General features: G+C 46.4%; 4 protein-coding genes across 12 annotated transcripts in view; 2 read left to right on the forward strand and 2 right to left on the reverse strand.

The window, feature by feature from the left end:
• Nucleotides 1-2,787: 2,787 nt before the first annotated feature.
• LOC120900289 (phosphatidylinositol phosphatase PTPRQ) overlaps nt 2,788-20,256 on the reverse strand; it is a 190,992-nt gene continuing 173,523 nt past the window's right edge. The window contains exons 1-8 of one of the 8 annotated variants that reach the window (XM_040307084.1): nt 11,293-11,405; nt 8,713-9,001; nt 6,013-7,998; nt 5,775-5,934; nt 4,996-5,703; nt 3,762-4,933; nt 3,333-3,678; nt 2,788-3,240 (exon numbers count right to left, since the gene is read on the reverse strand). In XM_040307084.1, the coding sequence (XP_040163018.1) occupies nt 3,026-3,240; nt 3,333-3,678; nt 3,762-4,933; nt 4,996-5,703; nt 5,775-5,934; nt 6,013-7,845 (4,434 nt within the window). In that variant the 5' untranslated portion in view covers nt 7,846-7,998; nt 8,713-9,001; nt 11,293-11,405 and the 3' untranslated portion in view covers nt 2,788-3,025. The other 7 variants (XM_040307086.1, XM_040307090.1, XM_040307085.1 and 4 more) reach the window with 7 other exon arrangements.
• LOC120900293 (dipeptidase 1-like) lies at nt 9,432-15,543 on the forward strand. 2 transcript variants are annotated; one of them, XM_040307095.1, is made up of 4 exons: nt 9,432-9,685; nt 14,121-14,247; nt 14,314-15,086; nt 15,149-15,543. In XM_040307095.1, exons 1-4 carry the CDS (start codon nt 9,640-9,642, stop codon nt 15,451-15,453), a joined length of 1,251 nt encoding a protein of 416 aa, XP_040163029.1. In that variant the 5' UTR covers nt 9,432-9,639; the 3' UTR covers nt 15,454-15,543. The 2 variants fall into 2 exon arrangements, with proteins under 2 accessions (XP_040163029.1, XP_040163030.1); XM_040307096.1 differs by lacking the exon at nt 9,432-9,685 and adding an exon at nt 13,754-13,987.
• Nucleotides 11,352-13,747, reverse strand: LOC120900291 (cell division control protein 48 homolog B). Its single transcript, XM_040307093.1, has 2 exons — nt 11,651-13,747; nt 11,352-11,584 (listed from the first exon to the last, which is right to left on the reverse strand). Exons 1-2 carry the CDS (start codon nt 13,712-13,714, stop codon nt 11,438-11,440), a joined length of 2,211 nt encoding a protein of 736 aa, XP_040163027.1. The 5' UTR covers nt 13,715-13,747; the 3' UTR covers nt 11,352-11,437.
• On the forward strand, nt 15,544-19,984 carry LOC120900295. The gene is made up of 8 exons (XM_040307098.1): nt 15,544-15,660; nt 15,721-15,883; nt 15,961-16,727; nt 16,807-17,152; nt 17,221-17,244; nt 18,116-18,268; nt 18,348-19,108; nt 19,174-19,984. The coding sequence occupies exons 1-8, from the start codon at nt 15,645-15,647 to the stop codon at nt 19,530-19,532; spliced, it is 2,589 nt and encodes an 862-aa protein (XP_040163032.1). The 5' UTR covers nt 15,544-15,644; the 3' UTR covers nt 19,533-19,984.

Genomic DNA, 20,256 nt, shown 5'->3' on the forward strand with positions numbered 1-20,256 from the left:
CGGGAACTTTCTTCCACGAACGGCAACGGCAGCGATCGGGCGCGCGCGCAATCCGCTTAGTTTTTAAGTTGTTTGTTAAAATAAAATTAAACATAAAAAATACCGCAACGTCCAACCCTAGACTGATCATGCTCTAATGAGATGATCAAGTAACAGCCGCTCATATGATTAAATCATGATGAGGTCGGATTTTGGAGTGAGTAAAAATTTCTTCCCCACATCGAGCCGCCATTGTGTTGTGGTTTGAGAAAAACATTGGATCACCTACGAATAGTTTACATTTGTAAAACGTGCAATAATTGACCGTGGGCTACAATTCTCGATTCTTTTGTTGAAAGAGCATATCAAATATCCCAAATCAGTTAAAATATAGTGAAATGTTGTATCGGACACACGATGCTTACACAGATGTTCGACACTTAAACAACTGAATACGATGGAACACATTAAAACTGAGAGAAATACACATCTAATCAATTACTTGAAAAATAGTATAATTGTATTGATTCGTGATGTATTTTGTAGTTTTGACCTGCAACAACATTTCTTAAACATTCCTTTGAATCACAGAAAGGCCTAAAGCCTAAAAGCCAGCCTTATAAGCTTGAAAATTACACGCGGCAAACCCTAAAAAAGCTGAATAAAATCACGTGCTTTTAATGGTTTGTAGTGTAAATTGATTGACAGAGCCGGCTGGCCACATGTGTATAACATGTGCTGTTTTGCAGTGTTCTTACATCCTCCGTTATTTTCAAATTCATCCATGCTTAGAGAGCGTACATTGCTGTTCATATTGAAATTGCTTTAGTTATAATTTGCACTTGGAGGATTTATACATTCTGTTTTCAATTCTTTTCTTCAAATCCTTTTTCTTTGTCTAGCCTGGATCCTGAATCAGCAGCTACCATTCAAAAAGAATCAAATTTAGTTTCCACAATGCACGAAAAACCAATTCATTACTTGCACTCTCCATCGTATGCTCTTCATCATCCATTGATGTTTCTCAAACTCCATGCAATCATCCAAGGTAACACGATATCATCGTAAATAATTTCATTAGTGCGTTGATCTATTTCTTCTCCTAGTTTGAATGTGTCTACTAGTGCCTTTTAAACGTCCTAGATTTCGAAGCCTTCAATGGTTTACATGTTTAATAGAGTTGTTCTGACTTGATGTACCGCGGATCAAATCCAACCACGGCAGTACAACAAGTCAACAGATGAACTGAATAGAAAGGAAGAGTCAGAGTGTACTAGGGATGGAACGGTGGAAAAAGTGAAAGAGGGGAATACCTTTTTTTCACCATGACTACCATGACGATGACTGCACTGATTTTCCCCTTCCTTTTTTTCTCACAACACGCTGCTCATAGTGAGATCGCTTTCGTCTGAAAAGCGGAACGGAAAGCGACTTGCATCAAATGTCAACCCGATTTTCCGTGCTGAAATTGTCATCCGGGATAGTGAGAGCAGGCTGGATTGTCATTTGGGGATGTAGAGTTTATGGCATATTTAGTAAACGAATCCATTACTAATTGGGATTTAGATGCTTCAATAAGGCTGCCACAGAGTCAATACACCCGAAGCCGTTCCTGCTGAATAAAAAATAAAGTATGCCATAGAATCTCATTCCAACAAGAGATGTGCTAAATGAACCAGAACCGTACGGTTCATTCAGTTCATGTTAAACAATGAATGAAACAGTTCACAAGAAAAGAGCGCTATGGTTCTTTTTATACATCAAAATTAGAAAAAAAATATTATAATGAGTGGAAAGAATCATGATTATTTTGAAATAATGAACAGAAAACCCTAAATTTGCATTTTTAGACAAGAGACAAGGAATGGTTGATTTCAAATAACACCCGACCCATCGACTCCGATTCCGGATCATTCCGGATCAGTTTGGATCAGTCTGGATGGGTCTGGATGAGTCCGAACATATCCAGACGAGTCCGGGCGAGTAATTTAGATTGGCGGTGCAATTGCTTATTCCTAGCATGACTATCCATTATCGTTTCCACAATTCTGGATGGGTGCGTTCCCTTTCAAGTTGAAATAAAACTTGAAATAGCCTTTCTTTTTTATTTATACGGGAAATACAAGGAAAAGAGGGTTTTAAATCTGACCGAAAAGGTAAATATTATGGCAAACAGAAAAAAAAAGTTATACTGCATCGTACATATTCTATGCCTTACTTGAACGCACACATGCTTAAAGAACACAGCTATTCGGTTCGGTTCGGTAGACGTCGGGTGGACGCTGGAACGCGATTGAGCAGACTTTTTCATGATTTCCTATGACTTCGGTTGTTTTGGACGGCACATGTGTACGCTCACATCAAGACCCATTCAAACTCATCCGGAGTCGTATCCGGTAATGATCCGGAGTCGGATTCCAATTTTGCCCACTGGAGTCAGAGTTGATACACGACTCCACTCCGGATTACGCATCAATAGATTAGACCAACAGATTAATTTGTAGTTTTACAGATATTTTCCGTTTGCAAAACAACGAAAGAACCGAAAGCATGTTCACGTTCAAAAGAACCGAAATGCGCACCTCTAATTCCAATCCACAAAAGTATCACGAAAGTGTGTTTTCTTTGTTTTTTGTTTGTTTTCTTTCCTCATGGTATGAATAATTTAGCTAGCCCTGCCAAGTTTGAATGTTTTGCTTTCTTAGCGTTTACAATTACCGTTGTTAGAAAATGTGGAAAAAAATCCCCGAGCAAAGTTTCGATTCGAACCCAAATTCCAGTATATGTAAAATGATCAATTCCACAGTATTTAGATGCAGTATTTAAATAACGTACGTGTTTTGTCCCCACTACCCTAAGCTTGTACACGAATGTTATGCTTTATTCGTTATAAATTATCCACAGTAAGTGCAAACCAACAATACAACAGATCGATATTTTAAGTTAAAAAAATATACAATATCAAAAAAACCTAGAACATTAAAAAAACACACACACACACACAAATTCCTAGCTAGTGCGGCAGTACTGACTCGCTGCAGCTGCCTCACACGGATTTATCACTTTCGATTTCGTTCGGAGCAAAGCTGACATTGGCCAAGCCGCCGGCGTGGACCGATTTGGGAAACTTTATGTTAAACAACGGCTTGCCGCCATTCCCGACAGCGATGTGCTGCTGTTCCACCTCCAGGATCACATCCGGGTAGTGCTGTTTACCTTTCTCGTCCCGCCTGATGATCTCGATGTTGCTCGTCTTTGGCTCTGCAAAAGAAGAAAAAAAAATTAAATAATATGCAATGTTCATGCGATTTGTCCGCACGTTTTCGTTCCGTTTGTGGCCCCTCCTTCCTTACTTTTTCGATTGCTCTTGGACACGTACTCCATACAGCACTGGTACAGGAAGGTGTACTGGTCGAGCGTTTGCACCATCTTGACGCGCTGGCGCCGCAGCTGCTTTACCGTGTCGTACACGTTGATCTTCTTCTCCTGCTGCAGCCGCTGGAGCACAATGTCCAGCGCGATGAACGTGCCGGTACGGCCGACTCCCGCACTGCAGTGCACTACCAGCGGGATGGCGTAGCTTTTCCGCTCCGCGCGCACAATCTTGGAAAACTTTATCAGATCCGCCGTACTGGCCGGGCAGCTGTGATCGGGCCATTCGAGGAAGTGATAGTGGAACACCGCTTTCGTTAGATTTCCCTGCCAAACCAAACCAACAAAATCGTTATTATTACTACGTCACCCGAGCGTCATCCTTTCAATCGGCAAGCGATTTCCAATACCTTCGAAACGAGAAACAGACGCTTGTAGTAGAGCGATAGGTTCAGCTCCTGCGTGCACTTGACGCGAATGTCCCCATAGTCGGTGTACTGGTCGAACCGCGGGAAGTACTGGCAGCACTTGTTCTTGTCGTGATCGATCGGTTGCGTCAGCATGACGATCGACTCGATCTCGTACTGCAACACCATCCGCCAAAAGTCGGCGCACGTCTCCTGCTTGGGACCCTGTGTCGCTATGTACTCCCGCTGGTACTTGTAGCCCTCGATGAACGAAGCGTTGATGTAGTCGTTCGCACCATACTCACCCTCCTCGCCGTCCTCATTGCTGTCCAGCAGTACACGGTTCGAGTCGTACGGTAAGATGTTGACGTATCGATTCTTGCGCTCATTCTCGCGCGCACTCTGGAAGCTCACCGTGTCCTGCAGCGCAAAGTCGGAGAAGTAGTTGATGGCCTGGAACTCTTTCGACACCTTTTCCCGGTTCGACTGAAACAGCTCGTCGTACTGGTGCGGGAAGTTCTTTACCGGTATGTCGGCCGGTTCTTCCGCGGGAGCGCCGCGCGTTTGCTGTGCGGGAAGCAGCAGCCGTTGCTTGCGCCACACCACAAACAAACCACCGAGGAATGCTAGCACCAGACACGCCAACACAGCGCTCACAATTAAACCGACCTTAATCAGTGAGTCCGTACGGAATACCTGCATCTCGGAGTCGGTGTACCCGCTGCGGGAAAAGATGCGCACTATGAGTGCATACTCCGTGCCCGGCTTCAGCGGTCCATTGCAGTACTCCTGCCCCCTGTCGCAATTTTCCTTCCCGATGACGTACTCGATCAGTCCTGCTGCTTCGCGATCGGTCGTCGCCCGTTGGCCACGAGCCATTGGATTCCAGAACTTTGGTGTCGTTTGGTACTGCTCCGCACAGCGCTTTTCGTTCGCCAAGTACCAATCCGACACGCTGGGCCACTGCGTACCGCCAGTGCTGTTGATGAAGTCCGTACGCGGTGTTGGGTCGGGCTGGCACAGCCGTTCCGAAACTAGCAGGGCCATGTAGCGGATGCTGCCAATGTCCGACGTGAGCGTGATGTTGCCGAGCATTATGCGGGCCGTGTTGGTAGGATTGGGTGCTTCAAACACGTCCACATTGAACCATTCCTCCTTCTGATTAATAGACGGAACTGAAACAAAAAAATATGGTTAAAAGAACGCCCTTGACTAGATGCAAATGTCCAGCACATACTGCCTGCCGGTGACTCGAACTGGACCTTCACTTCATCACTAAGCTCCTCCACATCGACCACTTCCACGCGTATCGCTACCGTGTAGTTGTACTCAGGCTTCAGGCGATCTTCCACGTAGCTATACACATCCAGTATCTCTTCCTCCTCACCCACATTTACCTCCCAGGTTAAGGCGTGCGGATTGGAAGGATCCTGCTCGCGGATACCGTACATCTCACCGACGAATCGCTTCAGCCTACCGTTCAAACCGCACGGCAAGTCCCAGCCAAACCATACCGACGATTTGTACGTCTGGTTCAGCTCGGGGCCTTCGATTTTATCGATCCGAAAGCTTGCAGTCACGTTCGACACGTCGGGTAGAGTGACCACCTCCACCGGCTCGGTGTACGGACCAAAGCCAGCCCCCGTTGCCGCAGCCACCTGCACCATGTACAGCGTGTAAGGATTCAGCTTGGCAACCACATGCTCAAATTCGATTCCATCCCAGCTGCGTGACTCGTCGGGATTCACCTCGTCCCGCAGGTCCACCGTTTCGTTGAACTCTTCCAGCGGAGCGCACAGCTTGGGCAGTGGGTACTCTGGAGCGACCATACGGACGTGTATGCGATAGCGGACGACAACTCCATTCTTCACGGTAGGCGCCTTCCATATGATACCAATCGATCGGTTCTTTCCGACCAGTTCAATCACGCTTGGGCTTTCGGGCACTACAATGATAAGCGAGAAAACCAACAAAGTATGGAAAGATCATCTGAGGATCATCATCATTTTGCATTACCATCTTCGGCCGTTACAAACGTGTACGCTGGAGTCGGATCGGACCAGCCTGCAATGTTCTGAATCTTTGCGTTGCATTCGTACGTGGAGTACGGTACCAATGGCTCTACAATACCTTCAAAGGTAGTGTTGCCATTTGGAATGACGAACTCTTTGATGACCTATAACCAAGTAGAAGACGGCCAAGTAAAATACTATACACTGTTTCGGGGGAAAAATCAATCTACTGCAATTAGTACCTGCGATTCGGGATCTGGTACACCTTCCACCATCTTGGTGCAGTTGAACGCTACGGTCACCAACAAACAATTGTTGTTGTTTTCACTGTGCAGCATCGTAGACAGCTCTAAACTGCGTGAACTCAACGCAATCGCACGGATCGGCTCCACATGGTAGAAGAGGATCGTTCGTTCCTTCGTTTTGATCGTTCCGATCTCATTCAGACCGTCGTGTTTGCTGATGGAGATCGGTATGACTTGCACCGTGTACGACATGCAAGCGATCACCTCCCCAAACGTTACGTGCTGATCGGTCGTGGTGTTGGAAAACACTTCTGTAACATCTGCACTGTTTGCGGGATTGTTATACCACGCCACTACACGGTACGACTCCACACAGAACGTCCCATTCGTTGGAGGTTTCCACTTGACGGACAGTGATCGCGGTTCCACCTCGTTCAGTTCCAGCTCCGTCACTTGGGATAGCTGTTGGAGCTCACGCACCGTAGCAGAAATGCTTTCTGGCGTTCCCTTGTCGTTAGTATGGTCGATTGCGTTCACCGTAAACTCGTACGTCATGCATGGCTCCAGGTTAGTCACATTGTAAACTGTTCTCGATGCATCGATAGTTGCGCTTTCGGAGGACCACGTGATAAGGTATTCCTTGACGCAAACCGCACCTTCCTTTGGCGGTCTCCATGTCAGCAGGACGCTTCTGTCGAGATCGGTGTTTGCGCGCAGATCACGCACGGGTCCGACGGTTTGCGGTTTGATGATTACATCGCCGGACGATGATCGTGCCCGAAGACCTGGACAAAGAGGTGGAATAGCCGAAAGCACTTTTGGAATTGCGTTTGATGGTAATTCAATGTGCGATGTCTTAGCAAAATAATCAAGAGGGAATTGTGGAGTAGATACATCTACCGGAACTCTATTGGGTTGGAAGTTCGTGTCGGAAACAGATAGCTTCCCATGAGTCTTAGTCTTATAGGACTCCTTTCGTCCATATTTAGAACAGACTTTTCTCGTTGTGAAAGGACGAGCAATGTGATAAAACTGGAATGTTTTAGGGTTGTCATTGATCACTTCGCCAATACCATTGCGATGTTGTACATAGAACTCGAAGCCACATCTCCATGGGTTTGATGTTGTTCGCTTTACTGGAGATTTTACGTAGATCTCTAGGAGATGTTGCACCTTGCTTGCATTTATGCAGATTATTTTCAGCACCACTCGATACTTTTTTCCGGACTGCAGTCCTGACATTCCAACAAATGGAATGTCCAATGGAATGACGGAACTTCCCACCAGCAACTCATACCGATGTACACACGCTTGGTCTTCCACTTTCCATGTAAGGACGTAGCTAGGATTATCGTTTCCAACTTCCATCACTTCAATATCAGTTATTTTACCACACTGAGGTTCCCATTCTCCACAGACACATACGGATGTACGCAGATCTCTCCGGCAGGCCTTCAGTTTGAGTAAACTGCACTGATCCTGCACAGGGAGCGCAATGTTTTGCATCAACCAGGCTGTCAAGTTCGCGGTAGACTCGGTTGCGTTTGGTTGTATCCATTGCACCTCCAAGTGGTAGAACACATTATCGTCGTTTTCATCGCTCCATTCTTCAACATTCACCACCGATCTTGAAACGGTTATATTCAATGGCTTCAAACGACACTGTCCAATTCGTTGGTCTAATTCGTCCAGATCATCAAATGTCTGGGACGGTAAGGCACTAATTTCCATAGAGTTCTCGTCATTATAGACGTCTCTTCCAGTATGAATCAAAGTCCATACTCTACCGAGCAACACGACGAGAAGCAGCACGATTCCCTTCACCACCATTATAACTGCGTCTCATCACTGTTCGATACTGTTCAAACACAGGCACACACAAAATATTGATTCGTTCGTTATTCACTCTTTACACCGTTTCGTTGCTGTTAGTCACTCCTCCAAAAAGACTTCGGATGCATCATGCACAAATATTCAATCATACTAAAAGGGGTGGAGAGAGAAAAAAATGAAACAACGCCATTACACACTAATCCATTGCCGTTAACGCCTGCTCAAAAGAATATCAAACGAATTTTTAGATCATAACACTGGCGCACAGGCAAAATAACACAACCCTAAAACAATATTCCATCACACTCACAACATCTTCTTATCAAACCACAGACCAATCGAACAAGCGCCTTATTCTATATTGCTAATACGTCGCCTTCTGCTACTAACGTCACCACCAGACCGACAGCTCGGACTGTTGTTCCCACGTCGAGGTTTAATAAAGGTTCAAATAACTGAACTGAGATTTTTCGTCGCGTTTTCTCAATCGAGTGGCACAATAATGGCCACCAACCTCCAACGCCCAAGCGGTTGCGATCCGCGCCCGGCTCTCGCGCAGAACGACGGGGCTATCAATAAAGTTCCCCGTCAATTAATCCATCATTCAGCGACGTTATCGGACCATTTGGTACAATTACAATACAATCGCCTTGTTGAATCGGTGGTTCCTTTTCGCCTTGCCGCTTATCGATTGAATGTTGTATGCGCAACCGTGCGCAATATAGTGTCACATTTCAGTAATTCAATCACTGTTATTTGTGGATTACGATCTATCCAGAAGTTAACGTTTAAAAATGTAAAAACACACCGAATTCCACAATGATTATATTTCGAACCGTTTTTGATCTAATGCCTGCGTCACACCTTGTATTGATCGACCCTGAGAGCACGCGTGGATGATGATGCCACGTCCTGTCACGTTCGCAAACTTGTATCGACTGTCTTGCCGGAATCGGTACGATGTTCGGGCTTGGGCTAGCCGGCCCTATCTCCTCGTCAACGGGTAGTTTGTTTTATCAGAGTTCGCGAACATCGCTTGTTAATATGCGTTTTTCGTACACATTCAGCACAATATGGTAACGAATGGCTTCGCTTTCTATAGCTTTCTGATAAAAGGTACTGTTTTGTTGGAGACTTTTTTCTGTCTTCTTACCTGTAGCAAAGGGAACATATGGGAAAAGATTAGATAAGATATGGCGCACGGCACCGAATGTTTCAAAACCCGAACATTCCCGAGGAGTACGAAGCCAAGACGTAAGGTATGTTCGCTTCTTCAAAAGTACTCTGGCCAACTGTTGGGAGAGCAAGAGAGTTAAGCTTTTGTAATTGGGAATGAGAAAACGACTTAAGTAAGCCAAGGTAACTCACAGTGCGCAAGAGTGCATGACACAACGTTTGGTAAAGAGTGAGCTTAACTATCTCTGCCCCACCCTTGCTTACTATCTTCACGATGAATAGACTGGCGAAGGCGATAATCGATCGGAAGCGCTCTTATCGATACGGATGGGGGAGCTGCTGGGGACTCCGTATCACGACCGTATGTTGAACGGGACATACCTTTCTAACACGCATACAAACGATAGAACCATCTGGCGCAGGACGTACGCTTCTAGACGAACACATTCGATGCTCAGTACGATAAAAGCTGTTGCTTGATAGAACACGCTGCCTCCAAACTGTTAGCGGTCGTTAAAGTGGGGAAGTTATTTCCACCAAAAAGGGCATCCGACATCACATCGGCGCCTGGGCTATGCAAAAAATAAACAAACAAGACTCATACAGTGGTACCAGATGGCAATCCAACAGCAGCCGACTGAACATCGAACGGAAGAGAATGGTAAGCATCGGACAGGTTGTCCACTCCTGATATGGGGGATCTTATCGGGGAAGCGATTGCGTTGCTTTCCGGGCGTTTATCATGCATCGATTTGCATTAACAACATTTTTCCCGCCAGCACACAAACACACACACACGCGCGGTCGTACGGGACATTTGTTTGATACGTGATCGGAAATTGGTAGTGAGAGAAATATTTCAGAAGGTGATTTGTTGTACGACGATTAAGTTGAAGTTTGATTGTCATTTATGAGTGGTACATTATACAGGGTTTCGAATCATATAAGGGAATAGTTCAAACACTTAGGGGAATGTTGCAAATCGGTAGGGGAATGTTGCAAGCAAGCTGTGGATGTTTGCAATCACTTAGGGGAGTTGTGCAATCGATTAGGGGAATGTTGCAAGCGTACTGTGGAGCTGTCATCAGACTGTGGGTGCCGGTGTAAAAAACTACGAATTGATACCGATGATGTTTTTTTTAAAAACATCGTTTGGAGTTCTTTTCGTGTGGGATTCTGCTGTACACATGATTAACTAAATAAATCCTGCTGCGGAGCCATAATTAAACATGATAAGTTAGTAAGATTGACGAAAATATTTTAAGGTATTTACAGCGGCACCCACAGTCTGATTACAGCTCCACAGTACGCTTGCAACATTCCCCTAATCGATTGCACAACTCCCCTAAGTGATTGCAAACATCCACAGCTTGCTTGCAACATTCCCCTACCGATTTGCAACATTCCCCTAAGTGATTGAACTATTCCCTTATATGATTCGAAACCCTGTAATACTGCTGGCGACAACGGTGGTCACGGTATAAACCAGAAGCCTTATATTCTTAAAAATGTATGGAAACACAGTGGAACGTCGTTTCTCCGGGTATCTTTAATCCGGATGTCCGTACATCCGCGCAGTTCAGAAGAGACAGTTAATTACAAAAGTTGGTGCCAAAAATCGTTATCAAACAGGTTTAAAAAATGTTTGAAGGTTTGAACATCGTTGATCCAACTATCCCTATTATCCGAGTGCCCTTGCAAGGTGAAGTCCCAATAAGTCGGGCTGAAAAGCGTTCCACTGTGTTTATAAATATTCAATTTTCTCTATAATTAGACATTCTTCTTCTTCATTGGCACAACAACCGTTGTCGGTCAAGGCCTGCCTGCCCCACTGGTGAAGTGAGCTTGGCTTTCAGTGACTTATTGTCACCATAGCAGGATAGTCAGTGCTACGTATGGGGACACGGTCTATACGGGGTTTGAACCTATGACGGGCATGTTGTGAAGTCGTACGAGTTGACGACTGTACCACCAGACCAGCCCTTAAATGTATAAAAAATTGCTTCTATTTCGTACATTTAGGTTCAAAATGTTTTGCTATGGCAAAACATAGATGTCAAAATTTTACATACATTTAAAGTCGATCCCTGCTTGATTCTACCGAACCAATGCCTAATCAATCGGCGCTCATAATGTTACACTTGATTTTTACAATTGCTATACAGTTAGCAAATGACAATCATTTGACGTAAGATAATGTGCCCTTTTCACGTGAAAATAGCACACCGAAGGAAAATCTGCTCGCAGATTGTTATAAATAATGTTAACCTGTAGTTCCTCTGTTCGGATATTCCGAGACATTTTTTAATCAAATTTACGTTGGACTATTGATTTCCGATTGTTAGCTTTATCTGAGTCCGAAAATAAATCTACTCAGCTGGAGGTATGCAGAAGGATAACAAACTTATTCCTGCTATCGCAACCGGTTTGCCTCGTAGCTGTGATACCAATCGATCTGTTCCTTAGTCAACGAGGGTCGAACGTCTTGCAACGCACTCCGAAGGTGTGCCATTGTAACGACGGTTGCATTTAAATCTTCCGTTGCCGCATTCAGTGCCGCCTAAAAGAAGTGCAAAGCAAACTATAAAAACTTTTCTCGAAGGCGAAAAAAGACTCCTTCCATTACCTGGGTGCAAAGGTTCTGCAGATCAGCGCCGGAGTATCGTTCCGTCTGTTCCGCCACCAGCTCCAACTGAACGTCTTCCGCAAAGGGCACGTTGGTCGCTATTTTTCGCAATATTTCCAACCGTCCCTTCCCGTCCGGTGCCGGTACGTGGATCAATTTGGTTAGCCGGCCCGGTCGCAGCAATGCGTCGTCCACCATATCGGGTCGATTGGTGGCCGCAATCACAACTACCCGCTTCGCATCTTCGCTGAGCGCACTGGCCGCCTGTTCCGCCTGCCCGATACCATCCATCTCCATCAGCAGTGTCGACAGGACGCCCATATTGACGGCACCGGAGCCACCCTTCATACCGCCCGTGCCACGATTGCCGACGAGCGAGTCGATTTCATCCAAAAACACTACCGCCGGTGCATTCGTGCGCGCCTCGTTAAACACGCGTGTGATAAGCTTCTCCGCATCGCCCACGTAGGGCGAGTAAACTTGCGCCGCCGACAGGGACAGGAAGGTCATGCCGGTTTCCGCCGCCAAACATTTGGCGAGTGTGGTCTTCGCACAACCCGGCGGACCGTACAGAAGTATGCCGCGCAGTGGGTGAATGCCAAGCCGTTGAAAGCGTGCCGGGTTTGCCAGCTGCTCGACTATGCAAAGTCTCAGCAGCGCTTTAAGCTCATCCATGCCGCCGAAAGAATCGAGACTTAGCGTGGCCTCTCTGCCCACGAGGCCTGTAGCATTGCGCAGATTGCTCGGTCGGTGCTTCTTCTGTATCTCGGCGAGGGCCTCTTCGAACGGAAGTTGCTGCTTGTGCATCTCCCGTACGAGATTGTAGTAGAGCAGCTCCAGCTCTGCCCCAACGTAGCCCGCCGTTCGTTGTCCGACCAGGTCCAGCTGTTCGTCGGTGAGCGTACCTCGCGCAGTAGCATAAAAGCAACGTAATATATCAATCCGTTGCTCCTTCGACGGGATGCCGAGAGTAATTTCCTTATCTAACCGGCCGGGACGGCGAAGGCGCGTGTCCATACTTTCCACGCTCGACGTTGTCCCGATGATGATAACATTCTCCGCCGACTCCCTGTACTGATCGACGAGCGATAGAAACTGCGATGCGATCCGCGCGATATTGACGACGTCTTCGCCTTTCTTCGCACCAATCTTTGGACAGATGGTATCGATATCTTTCACCAGCAGAATGGCGGGTTTCTCCCGCTCGATGAGCTCCTGAAAGAGGCGCAATCGAAGGAACGTTTGCCGCAGTTCCGCTTCCGTTTCCCCGGGCAACGATCGGAGAAAGTGCAGTCCGCGAATTTCAAACAGCGGGAGATTTCTCTCACTGATGACCGATTTCACCAAGCTATACTTGCCGGATCCACTCGGCCCGATTAGGAGAAGAGAGCGGCTTTCGGTTAGGGCTGCTTCCAGTTGCTCCCGTACACCGTCGATGCCTCCCAATGGTTTCTGTGTGAGCGTTGCCGGGTGGTAGAGTATTTGGTCGATTTTTATCACCGTGTGTCGGTCCACTTCACCGTACACGGATGGTCCCTGTGTTTCCTTCACATAAACACCACAAATTCCCATGTTTCTGTCACGAAGGCAGCCGGTAAAATCGATCCGACAACCTTTACAGAAGAACGTTCCTTTAAGAAATGTTGCCAATGTGTCTGCCAGGCACTCTTTCGTCAGCAGTAGATCCACCTTAAGACGCGAACAATCCAGCTGAACGTCGACGGTCACTGCTTGGAAGTCTTCTGGCGCTGGTTGTATTGGTCGTATCTCCACCAGGATGTTTTCTTCACTGGCGATGTCGCTCGCCGGGGCTTCTATTTCCAATTCTACCGTCTGGTAGGCAAAGTAAGCTTCTCGGTGCGTAGAATTTCCATCCAGGTGCGAATAGACGCGCCATAGCAAGCGGCGACCATTCTGTAGACGGCATTCGGCCGGCACTCCAGGAAACAGTGTCCATTGATTTCGTTCACTTGCTTTCGGCCAAATGTAGCAGGATTGTGGTAAACTGAAAGCCGGTTCGAGTTTTGTGTTAAACTTTAACGTTAAACTATTTAAATCGACCATATCGGTGCACTAAGAAACGTGTTGCTTGCTGGTATGCAAAAAAAACCACCGGCACAACAAGTAAACAAACCCGTCCGTGTTGTTTTGGCTGTCAAATTGAACGTAAACATCAAGTTCGAATCAAATGTCACATTCAATTTCGAAAACCGTGGAAAATTATTTCAACAATTTTGGTTATTGTTCTGTTCTGTAGCTAAAATACACAGTTTTGGGCATCAAAAATCGATTTCAAGTTGATAAAATTGTTACAATGTGCTAACAATTAATATAACGGTAAAAATATCAATTTACAATGTGTTGAAATATGAGTTGAAATGTTTCATGAAAGATTTCGCTTTAAAAGAAAATTCCAATTTAATATGACCGTTTGAATTTGCAAATTAATAGTCAATTTCTATCTTTTCAGACTATTCTCCATCTCTTTTAATGTGGGGTGGGCTTCTATTTGCGTTAATTTCTTGCCTGATATTTTTTGGAAATGTTTTGAATGCCGATGAAAGGATTGAAAGGAATGACAAACTAATATTTGTGGGGTAAGTAAAAATGTGTATATTTTTCTCGTTTTTATTTTGTTCTAAATTTGTTCTTTTGCATTCAAGACACAACAGACTGATTATGAACGTAGCTAATGTTACCAACAATAACCTACGAGAGTTTGACCTCAACTGGGACCTGCGGCGGCATCTCGTTTGGAGCAAGATTAACACCTCCCGCACGGATCTGATCCGTCTCCGAGCTGGACATGTATATGGCCAGATGTGGTACGTCGGTGCAAACTGTACCGATTCTCCCTCTGAAGCGACACAAAGAGTGTTTGAGCAAATCGACACACTAAATCGTTTGATCGAAAAACACCACCATGATATTTCGCGGGTCACATCCCTAACTCAGATACTGGATCCTATTAGGCAGGGAAAAATAAGGTCCCTGATCGCTGTGAAAGGCGGACATACGATCAACTCGAAGCTCGGACTGTTACGTTCACTGTATGCACTCGGCGTAAGATGTATGCCCCTGGCATCGGAACAAAATTGCTGCAACTGGGTTGACTCATCGCTCGTTGACATCATGGACATCGATTCTACCCACCTGAGAACGGATCTTTCCCTTTGGGGACGCCTGGTTGTGTGGGAAATGAACCGTCTCGGTATGATCGTGGATCTGTCGTATGCAAGCTACGGGGCAGCATTGGATGTGCTGCGGTACAGCCGGGCCCCGGTCATTTTCAGCAATGCCGGGGCGTACGCTATCAACAAGCACCATCTAAACGTGAAGGAAGACGTACTGATCCCGCTTGCCACACAGGGAGGCCTTATTATGATAACCTTCGACCCGGAGATTCTGGGAGGATACACAATCGATAATGTGCTTGGTGAGTAGGATCATTGATTCACGTTATCAATCAGTACTACGATCGGGCTCTGTTGTCTGCAGAGCATCTGAACTACCTGAGGGAAGTCATCGGATCGGATCACATCGGAATTGGGAGTGGATTTGAGAGCTTCGATGGCGCCATCGATGGGTTGAAGGATGTGTCCATGTTTCTAAACCTGTTCAACGCCCTCCAGCAAGGAAAGTACGCCGATGGGGAAACATTCCAACCATGGTCCGAAGAAGAACTCAATAAGCTTGCAGGAGTAAACTTTCTGCGCGTGTTCGACGAAGTAGAGCGGGTGAAGCTGCAACTCTCGCACGAGCAACCGTTCGAAGACGATGACTCGGAAGATGCGTTAGATTGAAATAAAATTGTTTATAGTCGATCCGTGTAATCAGTGATGATGGTGTGGCGTTATCATTTCGATTGGTAATAAAAGCACCTGGAATCAGTATCTTTGCGCCAGCTGTGTGCTATCTAATCCGCCCCAGTCGTCAGAAGCACATTCACTTCAGTAGGTCGTTAGCGTCGGTGAGGTAAGGGTCCGTTTTCGGGATGATTTTTCAAACAAGTGAGTATTAAGCATTTTCAAACGTTGGGAACTAGAAATTTATGAATAAAAGTACAACAGTTTTAAGCAACAAAAAGCTGCTCACCGCCTGCGTGATTGCGGTAGTGATAACGATCTGCGCCATCGTCGTACCGATCGCTGTCGTAAACTCGTATGATGAAGCACCGAAGCCAAGGAAGTTCTCCGGCCGAGAAGTGCTCGATGAAGTGCCACTCATAGATGGGTAATGATACTCTCTCTTGACTCTCGTGACAATTAGAATCGATCTTGAACCACAACACTCTCTGATTTCATTCACAGCCATAACGATCTGCCCTTCAGCATATACCTGGTGGAGAAGAATTTAATCAATCACTTCAACCTCGACTCCAATCTTAAGCAGCACCCCGTATGGGCCAATGTGAACACCAGCCACACAGACCTGCCCCGGTTGCGGCAGGGCAAACTGGGTGCCCAGTTCTGGGTGGCCTATATCCGCTGTGCCGACACGCAGTACAAGGACGCGGTCGCACGCACGCTGGAACAGATCGACGTCACCAAGCGCATCATCCGGAAGTACCCGAACGATCTGAAGTATGCCGACTCCGCGGACGGTATTATGGAGGCGTATCGGGAGAAAAAGCTTGCCTCACTGATCGCCGTGGAGGGTGGCCATTCGATCGATTCCCGGCTGGCGGTGTTGCGGCTGTTCTACGAGCTCGGTGTACGCTACCTGACCCTAACGCACTCCTGCAACACTCCGTGGGCCGATGCATCGCCGGTGGATGAGCAGGTACCGGCCCCCTCCCTGAACAACCTTTCCGCCTGGGGTCGGCATGTGATCTGGGAGATGAACCGGCTCGGCATGATGATCGACATCTCGCACGTCAGCTACGGGGTGATGCGGGACGTGCTGGCGCACAGTCGGGCACCCGTTATCTTTAGCCACTCGTCGGCCCATGCCGTGTTCGAGCATCATCGCAACGTGCAGGACGATGTGTTGCGGGAGCTGGCCCGCAAGCGGGGCATTGTCATGGTCAACTTCTACCCCCTATTCGTCGGGGGAAATACCATCGATGACGTTATCAGTGAGTTGAAGATGGAGCGAACGGGAGGGGGATTTTTCGAAAGGGGACTTTATGTGCAATTATTTTTGTTTTCCTCCAGAGCATCTGAACCACATACGCAGCATTACCGGTGTCGATCACATCGGGCTCGGAGGGGACTACAACGGGGTGGCCGTTACACCGGAAGGGTTGGAAGATGTTTCGAAGTATCCCGATCTGTTCGATATGCTTGCGGACGGTGTGCTGCGCACGGGGGAAACGTTTGAACCGTGGACGCGTGAGGATCTGCAGAAGTTGGCCGGATTGAATCTGCTGCGTGTGTTCCGCGAGGTCGAACGCATCCGGGACAGTTTGGTGGAGGAGGACCCGTTCGAGGATCTTATTCCGTACGAAGAGTTCGTGAGAGCGAATGTAGCAGATCAGCCCTGCCTGACGGATATGGAGATGCACAAGAGCTAGGCTTCTGAGGAGCGTCAGTATAATTACGTATAAATAAAGTAAAGACGTCAAGAAGGTTAAAAAAAACAGCAAGAAGCTGTAAAGTGCTATCTCATCCATTATCTGTTTTGATAGACACTCCGACAACCGATTGTCATTATAATCGCTTTTACAACAGACGCCTGGTCTTAATCGATATCAAATACAATTGCCCTCTTTGGTATGTATATCTCTCCACCCTTTGTTTAGTATCTCTCTCTGCCGGTACTCTCGGCTTATCATTCTTACGAGATGAATGACGATAGAGCCCCGATTCGCGTTAGGTAAAGCCGGGTAAGTCGTAATTATTTTACAACCATTATCATATCACTATAGTACACGGGAAAGTGGGACGGTGAGACCGCGAGTTCAGGTCGCGCGCGCCACTACCGGACGGGTTTAGTAGTGATCGGGCAGTTGCGTGAGACAGTCCAGACACTAGAGGAGTAAGATGTCGTGTCTTGCTAAAGGTAATTAGCGTGTAGGCGACAAGTGGTAACGAGTTGTTGATTGTGATCAGTGTGGTACAAGCAAATTAAGAGAGACATAGAATGTGATAGCCGTTGGTTTCGCGCGATGATATAAGATAGATTGAGGTTATGAAGGGTGTTTTAGTTAAGTGAAGCATGTTCTCGCGACAACGTGATCGATGTTGCGTGTTAAAGCTGCATAGTCATGATGAACTACAAAAGCAAGATGTCATCATGCCCATTGTAACTGGAAATTAATGATTTCCAGCGAAACTTTCATTAGCATTCTATTTGCATGTGAATGTCAAGTTTTGTGTTTATTTTAACATATATAATAATTTTTTTTATGACTTCTAAAGAAATTCTTTAAACTAACAACTAAATTCTTTCTTTTTGTTTAAAACTTTATCTTGTTCAAATAAACTGTATTTCAAATTTTACAGTAATGGCATACAAAAAGACGCTAACGATGGGTGTGTTGATACTGTTGGCTGTGCTCGCGGTGGCTATTGCCGTTCCAATAGCGACGAACAGCGGCACCGATAACAGTTTAGCGCCACAGGTTAATCAATTTTTCGGCCGGACAGTGCTGGACGAGGTGCCATTGATTGATGGGTTAGTATGCCTTCGTGGCGAGATCCTATCCAACCTTCAATAATGATCACATCTTTTCCACCTGTTTGTCCCATCCCAGCCACAACGATTTGCCCTGGAATCTGTACAACTACGAGCGGAATCAGATCAACAACTTCGAGCTTAACGCCGACCTGAAAGCACATCCCGTCTGGGGTCCAGCCACCAACAGCCACACGGACATTCCACGACTGCAGGCGGGCAAAGTCGGCGCCCAGTTCTGGGTGGCGTACGTTGGCTGCAACAACCAGTACAAGGATGCGGTCGAACGCACACTGGAACAGATCGACGTGATCAAGCGGATGGTGCGCAAGTACCCGCAGTACATGCGGTACGTCACCTCGACCGAGGGCATTATGGCAGCGTTCCGGGAGGGAAAGATCGGTTCGCTGATTGCGGTTGAGGGTGGCCATTCGATGGATTCCCGGCTGGCGGTGTTGCGCATGTTCTACGAGCTCGGCGTACGGTACATGACGCTAACGCACTCGTGCAATACGCCGTGGGCGGATGCGTCACCGATCGACGATCAGCCGGAAGCGACGCTGCGAAACGTAACGGGCTGGGGCCGGAATGTGCTGTGGGAGATGAACCGGCTCGGTATGCTGATCGATGTGTCGCACGTCAGCCACGGGGTGATGGTGGAGGTGCTGGAGCACACGAAAGCGCCCGTCATCTTTAGCCACTCGTCGTCGTACTCCGTCTTCAACCATCATCGCAACGTGCGAGACGATGTGCTGAAGCAGCTGGTGCAGAACAATGGCATCATAATGGTGAACTTTTATCCGGGCTTTGTTGGGGGACGGTCGATTGACAATGTGATCGGTAGGTTTACTTGCTACGAGATACACTTAAAGCAAAGAGATTATTAACAACTATTTACATTACAGAGCATCTAAACTATATTAAAAGCGTCACCGGACCGAACCACATTGGACTCGGTGGAGACTTTGATGGAGTTACTGCAGTACCCGATGATCTGGACGATGTTTCCAAGTACCCTGATCTGTTCGATATGCTAGCCGAGGGTGTGTATAAGAACGGGACCACCTTTGCGCCCTGGACGCGGGAAGAGTTGCGCAAGCTGGCGGGTGAGAACTTGTTGCGCGTTTTTCGCGATGTGGAAGGGGTGCGTGATAGTATGGTGGATGTGGAACCGTACGAAGATTTGATTCCGTACCAAGATTTCGTCGATGCCGGTGTGGCCGAACAGCCGTGCATGAGCGATTTGGATATTCATAAGCAATAAAGGGTGGAGCTGTGGTTTTGTATGATAAAAAAACGGTTTTGGAACAGATCATTATTACTTGAAGAATAAGAGATTGCATAAACTCAATAAGTTCACTTACTCAAAAAAACATTGGAGTTCTCACTGCTGAAGTGTGGCACAATAACTTATGTTAAAGATGTCACCATACGATTGGAATAATTGTTCAAGTCACTGGTAAAGATGTCAGTTTGATTTCGATGATCGAATGATGACAGTGAGCAAAATACAAGCATTAGATTTCGTTAAGGCCCTTCAATTCATCCCATTAAATATAAATAAACTTCGACGACAGTGGTAAGCATCTGAAGCTATCCTTTATGCCAATTAAGAAAAAAAGAATCATGTTGATACAAGGTTAATTGAATTATACAAAGCCAGGATAAAAATGAACTATTTTAACAATCCTCAACAATAAAAAGAAGAGAGAATAATTATTTATGTTTTATCGTAACAGTTTTTAGCACAATTCAAAAATGGAGTCGTCTAAGGCCTAATCTTATACTTTTTATACGTACAAACTTGCTGGAGAAAAATAGAGCTAATTCATATCACAAAACAGACAACCCGTCATCAATACAACCATTTTTTAAGTTTCCTCACATACAAACTACGTCCTGTATCGGCTATGTGTACATAAGTCATGGCCAGAAACCGTCCAGAGGCTTCACTGTCCAAAAGGTGCACGCTCAACTGAGCAAACCAA

This window comes from Anopheles arabiensis, chromosome 3 (assembly GCF_016920715.1).
Source record: "Anopheles arabiensis isolate DONGOLA chromosome 3, AaraD3, whole genome shotgun sequence".
In the NCBI taxonomy this organism is placed as follows: domain Eukaryota; kingdom Metazoa; phylum Arthropoda; class Insecta; order Diptera; family Culicidae; genus Anopheles; species Anopheles arabiensis.